At 34.8% G+C, this 13,133-nt stretch overlaps 3 protein-coding genes across 3 annotated transcripts; 1 reads left to right on the top strand and 2 right to left on the bottom strand.

Annotated features, from left to right (window-relative positions):
* Nucleotides 1-473: 473 nt before the first annotated feature.
* MONOS_14020 (uncharacterized protein) lies at nt 474-6,231 on the bottom strand (the record flags this gene model as incomplete). Its single annotated transcript, XM_067866784.1, has 8 exons — nt 6,136-6,231; nt 5,851-5,947; nt 5,751-5,797; nt 5,442-5,698; nt 5,301-5,364; nt 3,733-5,210; nt 1,273-3,543; nt 474-1,129 (listed from the first exon to the last, which is right to left on the bottom strand). Exons 2-8 carry the CDS (start codon nt 5,926-5,928, stop codon nt 474-476), a joined length of 4,851 nt encoding a protein of 1,616 aa, XP_067718875.1. The 5' UTR covers nt 5,929-5,947; nt 6,136-6,231.
* Nucleotides 6,232-10,158: 3,927 nt separating this feature from the next.
* Nucleotides 10,159-10,809, top strand: MONOS_14021 (uncharacterized protein; the record flags this gene model as incomplete). The annotated part of the gene is made up of 1 exon (XM_067866785.1): nt 10,159-10,809. One exon carries the CDS (start codon nt 10,159-10,161, stop codon nt 10,807-10,809), a length of 651 nt encoding a protein of 216 aa, XP_067718876.1.
* A 1,067-nt stretch (nt 10,810-11,876) lies between these two features.
* Nucleotides 11,877-12,708, bottom strand: MONOS_14022 (uncharacterized protein; the record flags this gene model as incomplete). Its single annotated transcript, XM_067866786.1, has 2 exons — nt 11,877-12,422; nt 12,481-12,708. The coding sequence occupies 2 exons, from the start codon at nt 12,706-12,708 to the stop codon at nt 11,877-11,879; spliced, it is 774 nt and encodes a 257-aa protein (XP_067718877.1).
* Between the last annotated feature and the right edge of the window lie 425 nt (nt 12,709-13,133).

A 13,133-nucleotide genomic window follows, 5' to 3' on the forward strand; every position in this document is an offset into this window, starting at 1 on the left:
GAAGCAAGTGAGATTGAATAATATATCTTAAAAAGATGGAGGAAGTTGGTTTTGGAGATTGGGCAGTATTTTATCAAATCTTCATCCCTTCCTTTTTGAATTGGGTGCTTCCAGACACAAACTCGTTGTCTGAAAAATAAAATAGAGATTTAAAGACTGAAGAGAAATGATGATACATGTTTGTTTGGATTAATTCTAATTACTCCTATGAATCTCAATTTTTTTGTATTATTTAACGATTATTGCGAATCAAATAACTATAGTTACAATAAATTACAATAATTTCAACATAAACCATGAAATGATAATGTTGAAAAGAAAGGAAAGGAAAAGAAAGCGTTATTGAGCTTCATCTTGAAAAATACACAGAAAAAAACATATTTCAACAAATCATTTTGGAAGGCAGCACATCTGCAAGAAACATGCTGGTGAAGAGAAAAAACAAACATATTCCTTTAGCATGACTGATCCCTTCACCCTTCAGCCTTTTTGAAACGCATGAAAGCATTAACAAGGTATTTGAATGATTCGATCCAACCGTCCAAACAACACTTCGCATAGATGACATCCTCCATTCCCTGTTCTTCCATCACCTCCAAAAAATACCTCAAAAGCTGATATTTTTCTGCATATTTAATAACATTGACCAAAGAATTGTACACTGCCAAGCGATAATAAGAGATGCCAAAAGAAATCATGCAATTCATGTGCAATGTTGCAGCACTAGAACTCAACTGTACATGTGACGGAGACCATTTATGCATAGCTTCAGCAACAAAAATTGTTGGTGCTGCAAGCATTTTTGAGCCCAACTCCATCAACTTTTTCGACACCTCAAGAGGAATTGAATGAAAAGATCCATTAACTGCAATGTCCAAACAAACAATCCCTAGCACTTCACGGAAATGTGGCTTTATTGCTTTCATGCTTTTCTGCACATCTCTTCCCCAAATTTCAAGCAGTTGAATAAAATCGCTGTTTAACTTTCCTGACCAGTGTCTCGCTATTTCCCTCAAAAACAACCCGATATTGCTCAGAGTATATGGATGAAGTGTTTGCTTGCAGCATGTTTCAATCATTTTATAAGCTCTTTTGTCAGCAAAGAGCTTTCCAACTGCGAAACGATAACCTAAAAAAACGTTTCATAATGCCCACATAATTTCGGAGTTTGAAATTTGAAGAATCCGAATATATAAATGAACAGGCAAAAACAAAAAGAATAACGATTCATTAATCAACAGAATAAAATCAATAAAAAAAGTCCATTCATACCTTTTTTAAACATGTATGCCATTCCTAGAAACATTGCACAGATCGATTCTTCGTTCTCTTTGAAGTGTTTGTTTTCTCTGTCATTTTTGTTTTTTCTGTTCGAATCTCCCGCCAACACGTTCAAACATAAATGCGGCATCAGTTCACTCAGCGTTCTTTCTGACACTTTTAAATCATACATCGCAAAACAAACAGCCAACATCCCATTTCGCATCTTTGCTATGTTGAGTGTGCAAGAATATTCCCTGTAAAGAGTGGAATGATTCTTCAACAAAGAGAATTGCTTCGTTGCCAATGACGGGCGAATAAATAAAGATTCTGCCAACTCTTTCGCTTTCTCACTATATTGAGGCATTTCTCTCTCAAAGGGTATCTCAAACGGATAGCTAATGTATTTGAATATATCCTCTCGAACAGCACAATAATAGATTGCGTTGAATCCAGAAGGAAACGAAGGGATCAAGTTGCACAGTAAGTGTAGAGTTAGCTCTACTCGCTCGGTTTTAGTCACTTCATCTTTCAACCAGCGGTAGATCTCAACACTCATTTTTGATTTTGTGTAGAAATCAAACTGTTCCTGAGAAGACTGCACCAACTGCTCCACCGTCTGAATATACACATCATATTTGACACTTCGAAGTTCCTCCAGAGCTGCTGTGACATTCGATATGCAGCGTGTTGCCGACGATGGACATGCCAAACAGATTTGCACAAACGCCTGCAAGTGGCTTTTGAGTTTTAAATAGTCATTTGAATTCAAATTGAGAGAAATGGATTTTGTTGTTGATGAGCACAAACAAGAAAGAACATCGACAGCACAAGAACATCCATCAAGTGAAAGGATTGAATGATGTGAATGAATTTCGAAAGAAGAAGAAGACGATAACGACAATGATGACGACAAAGACGATGATAAAGATCGAATAAGAACTTCATTTCCACATGCATCTCCTCCATCGGAAACTGTTTGAATCTCATTCTGTGTATTCGTCCCATCTCTCATGTCTCCTCTTTCAGGCAATTCCTCTCTTTCCTCAAAGCCATAATCATCATCAAACAGCCCCTTCGCAGAAATAACCGTATCAAATCTGTCTCTGATTGCAATTTCATTCTTGCTTTTCTCAGGTTGATCAAGGACGGCTTCTTTTGCTAGCCTCTCAAAATGCATATCCATCTTGTTCTGCACAGACTCAGGAACAGAAATGGCTCTCAAAACAAACTCGCGCACGTGCTTGCGTGTTGAACGGTTGAGCAGCTGCGCTCTTTCGCTCAGAACAGAAAGAAGACCAACAGCAAGCACATCCAAAAATGGAAGACGCTCAAAGAACAGTGTTTCCTCTTTGATTTCTGCAACACATTTGAAAAACGCTTTTGCCAACTTTTCGCTGTTGCGCTCAACTTCCTTCTTGGCTGATGGCTTATCTCCGTTCAAGACAAGCAGCTTACTCAAGACACACAACGAAGCATAACAGCACTCCACATCTCCTCTTTTCATGCTTTCAATCGCAATTTCTTCTTCTTCTTCAAACTCTTCCTCCACTTTCAAGTTCATTAGCTGTTCTTTATTCTCAACATTGTGCATATAAACCACGCACAATTCTGCAGCTTTTGATGCCACACTTTCGAACTCTTCTTTAAAGCACACTTTTCTCTCAAACACAGATTCTGTTTTTCCTTCTTCATCCTCTCTTCCTTTATCTCCTTTCATTCCTTCCCCTTCTCCTTCTTCTTCTTCATTGGGTGCTTCACTTTTCCACCCAGATTCTTCGCTTCTCCTCATTTTCTTCAGCATTTCCATCACACTTCCACAGGCAAAGCTCTTTGCAATCTGCGGTGACACTGCAAATATTACAGAAAGCACACTCAGCGCGTCAGACACAGCAGCACGAGAGGAAGTTCGATTGCAACACACAGAATAATAAAGAAGGTCTGCAAGTGACTGCTTGATGAGAGGCCGCAGAAAGTTAGGCAATTTGAGCGAAGAAGGCTCGGGCGTGTGAAGAAGAAGAAGTGTCGGCACATTACAAGAGTTTGATGAGGAAGAGGAGGAAGATGAAGAAGCATATGATGAAAACGAAGACAAAGAAGAACGAAATGAATTCGTTTTCAGTCTTTCAGAAATCAAATTCTGTCTGACAGACTTCAGAGAGCCCGAAAGAAGATGAAGAAGCATGTTTAGGCCGAGCGGATGGGAATACAAGAAAACAGACTGAAAAGAAGACAGTGCTTCTTCGCTCGTCAAAGCAGACAGAAGAACAGAACTTTGGAAATCTGAAAGTGTTGTTCATTGAGAAAAGAGAGATTGAACATGGCATTTGAACGAAAAATGAAAGAAAATGAGATTGAAAGCAAGAGAAGCCAAACAACAGAAAAAAGAAAGAAAGAAAAAGAAATGGATCAACAAAAATTCACCACGTCAAAAGAAAGAAAGAGAAAAAAAATTGTGACTTGCTCGTAAACTGTTCTTTCTGAAGATTTCGTTCAAAGCCACAAATAGTTTCTCCAAAACTTCCACATTCACTCCATTTTTCGTGTCTGCAATCCACATGAACAGCAAAACAGCATTCAAAACATCGAAATAACTTTTCAAATGGCAAATCGAGCAGCTGATGCACAAGGCATAAAACTCTGCCAAATTGAATGGCTGAACAAGGAAAGATGATGAAGAAGAAGAAGTTGATGATGATGATGAGGAGGAGGAGGAAGACGAAGGAGAAGGAGAAGAATGTGAAAAAGAAGCAGAATAGCAAGCATTCAACTCATACGCGTGCATTCCTTGTACAGCCGCTTCAAATGCTTTCTGCTTCCTGTTCAGCAGTTCTCGCTTCAAAGCACATGAAATTTGGGAAAAACCTCCGTTGGCAACAAACAAAACCCATCTCCTTCTCATTTCTCTCCGTCTGCTCTGCTTCTCTTCTTTTTCTTCTTTCTCTCCTATTTCTCTTTTTTCTTCATAAACCATGAATCCAATTTTGAGTGCTTCATCTCCTTCTCCTTTTTGCCTTTCCTCTCCTTTTTTTGCCTTTCCTTTCACTTTCTTGTTGCCTTTGCTACTTTTTTGCCTGCTTTTCACTTTTCCTTTCCCTTTTTCTCTTTCTCTTCCTTTTTCACAGTTTGACAATGATCCATTCCGCTTTTGATCAATTTCCTCATTTCCTTCCCTTCCTTCATATTTCCTCCCCAATTCATTCGTCTTCTTCAACCGCTCTTTCATCTGCTCTTCCTCTTCTTCTTTCGGCTTCAGCAACTTATTCAGCATCTCACAGCAAAACATTCTGAATCCCTCATCTTCCAACAGCAAGCCTCGTAAAAGTGGCTGAAGATGATGTGCAGATAAACTTGCTACTTCCCCTTTTCCCTGCTTTTCTTCCCCAAACATTAATACTCCCATGTCTGCTTCTTTTCCATCGCCATCCTCCACTTCTTCTTCTTTCTCTTCTTTCTCTTCTTTCTCTTCCATCATTCTTCTTTCTTCTCTTCCTCCTCCTTTCTCTCCAGTCTCCATGTCTTCCACAGCCAGTTCCATTTCCTCCACCAAATTTCCATACACCAAATTAAACACTCTTTTCCAAATCTCCCACTCTTCACACTTATCTGCTTCATTGTTCCCTTCTTCTTTCCCTTCTTCTTTCCCTTCTCGTTTCTGTTTCTGATCCATATGCCGCTGTTGCATTTCTCCCTGTGCCTGCAAAATGAGCATCAGAACTTGCTCTTCAAACAACATTTCTCGATACGCTTTCTCTTGCCTCGCTGCAATCGCCTCTGCTATCCGGCCCATAGCCACTCCAGCCTCACTCCCGCAGCAGAGGGGAACAAGCGAATGCATCAGCACCAGCGCTTCACGTGCAAAGCTGATGCTCATCACAGATTCATTGCTTTGTGCCAATTTCAAGAGGAAGTCAAACCCATTCGAGATCACATTTTTCTGGCGTGAAAATCTTTCTCCGCGTGGTGTTGTGTTCGAGAATATATTGAAAAGGCAATGAATCAATAAAAACGCGAGAAACAAACAATCATGTGAAACACACCGAAGAAGTTGCATTTCCAAATCGATAAATCCAGAAACTTCAACATCTGGTGATAAGCTATCGTCTATACACCAATTCCAAAAACAAACGAAAAATATATCATTGCAAATATCAAATCTCCGAGGAAATAAAAATGCATACACAACGCAACGATGGTCCGAGAAATATTTACAGATGACTCTTCTGCTCTTGCCTTCAATATGGCTCGAACAACTCTCAAAAAGACTTTGTTCCCCAGCCCATTCGACTTCTTTGCTGAGAGGCATCGAAGAAGCTCTGAGCATAAAACGATAATCTCTTTTTCGTTCGACCATTTGACATATATTTTTCTCATAACGTTTGCAGCACACGCAACCTCTTCTTCCGTGAAATCAAAATGCTCTCCTCCAACCTTCTCTCTGTTGCATGTCCAAAAACCAATTTCATTCAAAACAAAAACACTTTCCATACGTTATTCTTTCAAACTGCACCGCAATTTCATTTCTATCATTCATTTTCTTTTTCACAAAAAGTTAACAAATACAAAAGACATAAAGCCTTGTTCACATGCTTCAAGATCCGACATCAACGTAATCAATGCTTCTGAATTCATTTGTTTTGTTAACTTTCGGAAAATGGAGTGGATCATGATTCCACGTGGTCAATGTCTTTTCAAATAAATAATCTTTGAGTGCATTCAAATTGTATTTATAAGGTTTCAGGGATTAAACAAACAATTCAAACCCAGAAAGGATAAAATATGGTTTGTGGTTTTGTGAATTAATTTCAGGGTTGTGGTTGGCAACAGAATTAATTCAAAAAAGAAAAATAAATAAAAAATAAAAATTGTATATACTGTGCGAAGAATCACTTTGAGACCAGGATTGATTCGGCTTGCACAGTTTTCAAATAAAGCAGTTGAAAAAATAGGCTCATTAATAAAGTTTGTTATATATGTTTTGATCAGTTTTGGAGTATTGTTTGAAACCAATTCATCTATCCTCACAAAATTCACATGAACATACAATGATTGTTCATTCGAGTGTAATAATTATGATTTCTGCACAATTTTTAGTTTTTGAAAATAATTTTTGATATAAAGTTGTTTTTTAACAAATAAAAAGAAAAAGAAAAAATCGATTAATATAACATTTTTTGAGAGTGACAAACAAATGGTTTTCATTTTGAAAAAAATCGGAAAAGAAAATAAAAGTGAAAATGAAGTTTCTTTTCTTTTGAAATATCATAGTTCGAAAAAAAAATTAGCTCAATTGGTTTCTTTTCTTCACAAAGCATCTTCTTTTGCTGGCTTGTGCCTTCCCTTCAATTCGAAAAGGCTCCACCAAAAAATCACCATTCTTCCCTTCTGTCAGTGCTTGTCGTAAACCATTCTTTTGCTCTGTTAGTTTGCACCAATCCACTCGTTTTCTGCTGATTCCTCTGATTCCGTCCATCATAAACAAATCCAAGTCATTTGGCAAGAGAATAAGAAGAATGATGATAAAAAGAGAATATTTTTGAATAAAAAATAAACCTGAAAGAAAAATTGCAAATGGGAAAGAACATCAACACAGAAAATAAAGCAGAGTTGTTTAAGATTAAAAATCTCGTGAAAGAAGAACATAGGAGCATTTGACAGAAGAAATGGGAAGGATAACATTCCTTCTGGAATGGTGCATCTGGTTCGGTTTCTGTCAACTTATTGTGCGGGTCATTGCCAATTGCACTCTTTCTGACGAGCAAAACATAATTAACTAATAACAAATGACTGTAATTGACCTTTCAAAAACCTCTCAGGGAAAAAATGTAAAAGGCTGATGAATATGATTGGATTCGTCGATTGTGCTTGTGTGATTGGTTTTGTTGAAGAGGGATGAATGTCACTGCTCAAAATAGATGCTTCAAAACGAACAAAATAATTTGTAGAGCATGAAGTGTTTTGTTCAAAGGTTTAGAAATAATGGCAAAAGAATAAACATGAAGAAAGAATTCTGAGTTAATTGCATTTTGGCATCATTGTCAACAAACTGGGTTGTGAAAGATGGATATTCAGAAGCAGAAGAATGAGGCATCAAAATTCTATGGTGATTGATGTGATAAAAAATAACTTCCAAATGAAATGGATGAGTTGTGTTTCTTCTTGTTGTTGAATGCATTTATGAAAAAGAAGATGATGAAGATTGAATTAAGTCCAACTTTGTGTTTTCAAACGGATATCCAATCATGTGCCCTTGTGAGGAAGTTCTTGAAGATTTCAAGTTCATTCTATTTTGAAAATGATTGATGCATCTTCATGAATAATTGGGGGAAATAAAAACCATGAAACTCTTTATTTCCCTTCTGATATTTAAAAAAAAGTTAGAATAGTGTTCAACCTTCAATGGGATCAACCGTTCCATTGCTTTGAACAAAATTTTTCATCTTTCGCAGGCAATATTTATCTTTATTCAAAACAAGATACTTTTTTTGACCAAAATATCTCGAATTGTTCCATTTTTATTTCCCTCCGAAGATCTATTTATTTATTGCTAAAACTTCATTTTTCAGAGAACTTTATCTTCATGAATACGGCTGATGATTGATGAGCTGAGTTTGTTTTCATCCCTCGATCCAATAAAAAATTTGTTTCATGGTCAAAGATCGTTATATTTTCCTTTCTTTCAATCGAAATACAATAATCATTCAATCTTTGGTTTTCACGCTCAGCAAAGAAAGATTAACATTATTTCTGATCACAACATCCATTGATTCTGAAAATTCAGCAAAAGGTTAATCACAACTTTAAGTAACATTCAGAAACTCGTTTTTTTTCGGATTTTTTGTGATAGAATGATTTAACATCTAAAAATAAAACTTGCTAGGGGTGAATTTTCCATTTTTAGAATACTTTTTTTTCAATGAAAAAAATGAAATTTTCGAAAATATTATGGTTTTGATCAAACTAATTTCTTATAATTTAAATTGAAATCAACTTATTAAAAGAATTATTTAAATTTTTTATATAATTCAAAGCTTTCTTTTTTATTTTTAAAAAAGAAAATAACAAAAATTCTAAATTCATTTAAATATTTATTATTTTCACCTTTCGCCTTTCGCAATCATTGAAACATATGGTTTTTTTGTGTGAAAAATTGATTTTTCTATTTAAACCCTAACACTATTCATAAAAAAAATATAAACAATAATTAAACGCAAACCCAAAACCTAATATTTCGATTCGAAGGAAAACCCTAAAGCAGAACGATACCCGAGAAGTTCATTTTTTCAAAATTTTTTTCCTAAAAAACTTTCAAAACAATCAAATAAGAACTTCTAACATCTTTAATTCACCTCATTGGTATCGAAAGATATTTTCTAACAAATCAATTTGTTCCAAATAATGAAATTTCCAAAAATCGTTCAATTTTCAAACAAAAATTTTTGAAATTTGTTTGATCATAACCATAATATTTTCGAAAATTTCATTTTTTTCATTGAAAAAAAAGTATTCTAAAAATGGAAAATTCACCCCTAGCATGTTTTATTTTTTGATGTTAAATCATTCTATCACAAAAAATCCGAAAAAAAACGAGTTTCTGAATGTTACTTAAAGTTGTGACTCGCCCAGCAAAATGAAGCATATTCACAATAAGCAGAAGGATAAGGAAAAAAGTTAACAATAATAATTTTTTTTTAAAAAAATAATTTTTTTTTTAAGAGCAGACCACCTGTGTTATCAAATATGAAATGTTTCATTCGAAACTCAGTATTTTAATGGATTTCCTGTGAACCATCACATTACAGATAAAAAATAAATACTGTTCCAAAGAAAAATTTTATCGTCAACCTCTCGTTGCATTATTGAAAAGTCTCGATAATAACAAGTAATCTGATCCATTAAACCATTACAAAAAAGGATAATTGATAAAGTTTTGATTTGCTCTTCAGTTGCTTGGCAAATATACAAATGATAATAACTAAGGTGTGCGCATTTGAAATGCCTATGCTTTTTGGGTTAATATCCACTCAATTACTTTAAACTTTTTGTGTTCGTTTTTCGAATAAATATGCATTATTAAGAAGCTTTCTGACAAAGCCATGTTCGGAAAAATGCAGAAATTTTCCTTTTCTGAAAAATTTACAGGTTTGTCAGAATTGTTGTGTTTGAATTTGTGATGGTTGAATTTCTTTCTTTCTTTTTTTTAATTGAAGAATTGTTTTCTGAGCTGGGAAATTACAAGGAAGAAGCGCAAAAACAAAAAATAGAGGAACTTTATGGACTAATGGACGAGATGGATAAAAAGGAATTTAAATCTATTTTCTCAAGAGAATTGTTCGACAAAATTGGTAAAATGCTTGAAGCAAACAAACTATCGTTGGAAAATACGATTGTGCTGTCGAAGTTTATTGGATTCTGCAATTCATTACAAGGGTTTTGCATCGAAAGTTTTGAAGATTCTTTGCTGGGGAAAAAATTTGAAAAGATGATAATTGAAGAAAATAAAAAGAAAGAAGGAAAGAACGAGAAGCTGCTTATTGAACTTTGCGAATGCTATTTTTTGAGTCAATATTCTTTTATGTCAAAAAAATTGCTTAGCGTTTGTGTGCCTTTATTTTTGAAGGTTTCATTGAACAAGGAGGAAAATGAAGAAACACAAAACGAGATTGAAACGGCTTTGTTGGCCTTGAGCTGCATTCCTTTCTGGAAGGTGTGATGGCAATCATTGCGCAATAGACTTCATTATTTCTTTCTTTGATTTCACTTTCTTTCTTTTTTTTGTGTTTTATTCAGACTGTTCCAAAAAAATTGTATCTGAAAGAAACCAAAGATGTTATCAAACATCATCAGGACCATCACAATCTATCACGATTGGCATATCAATCTGTGTGGCTATTTTTGATGAACAGACTGCGGAGCGATAAAAGCTTGGGAACGGCTGATGTGGATGATCTGCATTTTGTGAGAGAAGCAGCAGGAGAATTGGAGGAGCTGACAAAGTGTGTTGATTGGAAGAGAGAGAAAGGAGAGAAAGGAGAAAAAGAAAGAGGAGAAGAGATTCCTTTGATGAGATGGCTGACAGCAACTGGTTATTACTTGTCATTATTCGAATTGAATGAAGAGCATGATAGGCTCATTGGAAGCATCGCAAGTGCATATCGAGCAGCGAAGAATAATTGTCAGGATATTTGCTCGCAATGTGTTGAAACGTTGATCAGAGCAGTGAAAAACAGAACAGTGGAGGTCGCAGACTTATTGAAAGGAGGAGCTGTTAATATTATTTTGGGGGAACTTCATCGACCAGCATTGAATGATGAAAAGCCGTGGAATTGTTTGGATTTTTTTAAAGGAGCTTTTGGGCTATTGAAAAGAAATGTGAATGATGAAACAGACGCAGCAAAAATGAAAAAGGTTAAAAGAAAGTTATTTGAAAAAATGGAGGAAGACGGATACGAAGAATGGGTGGTTGGATTGCGCTATGGCTTTTCGTATGGAATATTTGGGGGCCATTTTTTGTTTCAAAATTTTGATGATTATTTTGTGTTTTGCTGAGCAATGAGTTTTTTATTCTTTCTATTTTTATTATTTTTATTTTCATTTTTATTATTTTTATTATTATTATTTTGTAATTCTACTGTATTCATCTGAGCTGATCATTTTACACTTTCTTATTATCGTTTTGAAGAAAAATGGATTGGCTTCTGTAAAGTGTCATTTCACTAACCTTTTGAATTCATACTTTTTGTATTTCGGATTCAAAAAAATAGTTACTATCAATTGACAACTTGTTTGTTTCACTTTGTTCATGCGTTATCTTTTCTTCTGCTGCCTCTTCATCAGCAATCGAAAGTGCATCTTTTTTGCTTTTTGGGGATTCATCCTCGTGTTTGATGAGAAATTTGTGGATCTCTGATCATCGGAACAGACAATCAAGCCATTCATGTTTCCTTCTTCAGCCAAATTCTGAAAGAGCTCTTTTTCATCCTCTGATTAGATGAAGTTCAACGTAAAAGTGAGGATGAAGGAAATCAAAAGAGAAAAAGAGGGTTTGTGGGAGGGGATAAACAATGGATGCAATTTGATTTGGTTGGGATTTGGGGAGACAAAAAGAAAGAAAGAAACAATCCTTTTGGGAAGGCCTTCAAAGAAGAAAAGAAGAAATTTGAAAAGCTTCAAATGGTGTCTGTTTTTGGATTTTGAATTTTCATTTCATCAAAATGAAGTGAAATCAAAATACATAAACTGTAAAATATTCTTCTAAAATTAATTTTTTGCCATCTTGAGAAATGATGAAAATTGATAAATATCAATTTGGCAATACAGAAAAAGAAAAAAAGGAAAAAAGGAAAAGAAAATAAATACAATTTTTGAGGTTAAATATAGAATAAGTCCCGTTTTCCTCAAATATTCAAAAAATAATCAGAAATATCCAATGGAAAATCATCATTACACTCTTTGTTAAGAAGCTGAAATGTTTCGTGAAAGCTTGCAATTGCATCTTCGTATCCTTCTTCTTCCAGCTTTTCAAATACTTTCTTTTTCATCGCCTTTCTTTTTTCTTCTTCCATTTTTTCTTCCTCCTTTCCTTTCAATCGCATTGAAATAAAATCAAAAAATTCCTAGCACTTAAACGTCACTTCATCATCCAAAGTCGATTGCTTCATTTCTTCCAACACAGCATCAACAGCTCCGCCTTTCAGCAAGTCTTCAACTTTCATATTCCAGTTAAATGCTGCACTTCTAAATAAATAAATGCACTGGTTTCTTATTTCTTTGTTATTATCCTTTGCTGCTCGAAATACCTGAACAACGCTGCAGATAAGCACAACAAATTCCTCTTTCCACAATGTGAACTCTATCAAGTAATTATCAACAATGTCAATCCATCTCCTTGTCATAATCACTTCTTTCGTTTCTTTTTCTTTTTCCTCTTCTTTCCCTCTCTTCCAATCCACATTTCTTGTAAGTTCTTTCAGCTCTCTTGCTGCTTCTCTTCCAAAATGTAGCTCATTCACAATCACATCTTCCAAATTTCTATCACATAAAATTCTTCTTATCAAAAACTGCCAAGCAGATTGATAGGCAAGCTGAGTGAGGTTATGATGCTCCTGGTGATATTGGATTATTTCTTTGAGTTCACTTAAATACATTTCTTTTGGCACTTTCTAACAAAAAAACAAAAAAAAAATCAATTATATCAAAATAAAAAAGAAATAGTCATACACAATATCCAATGCTGCTCAAAGCAAACAATGCCATTTCCACTTCCATTTGCGTTTCTTCATTTTCCTCTTTCTTCAATGCAGCTTTCAGAAGACAAGGAACACAAATTGAAAGGAATTCAAACGAGAAGTCAAAACCAAGCGTTAGACAGCATTCACAGAGATCTGTAAGAATTTTTTCGTTCATTTCCTTTTTCTTCTTATTTTCATCAATCATCATCTCTCTCATTCTTTTGAACAATAATGATTTAACAAATGACATAACTGAAAATTTTTTCTGCACTTTCCAAAATCCCATGAACTTCAAGAATTCAATGGCATTTTTCATGGAAATCTTTCTTCGATCATTTTGCTTATTTTGTCAAACAGTTCTTTTGTGAAAATTAATCCAAAATCTTTTATTTCCATTTCATTCATAAGTGCATTCATCACTTCGATTTTCTGTTTCTGTTCAGCGCTGGTGCAATATTCCAGCTCAGAAAACAATTCTTCAAAAAAAACACAAATTTATTCGAAATTGTTCGATCCAAATAAAATGGCAAACTTGAAAACTTTTCGTTCAAAGGCATTTCTTTGTTTTCATAAGCAAGAGCATCGCCACAATATGTTTTCATCTGTTTCAAAATTTATATTTCTCTATTTGTCAAAACTGGT

This window comes from Monocercomonoides exilis, assembly GCF_001643675.1.
Source record: "Monocercomonoides exilis strain PA203 chromosome Unknown scaffold70-226867, whole genome shotgun sequence".
In the NCBI taxonomy this organism is placed as follows: Eukaryota; Preaxostyla; order Oxymonadida; family Polymastigidae; genus Monocercomonoides; species Monocercomonoides exilis.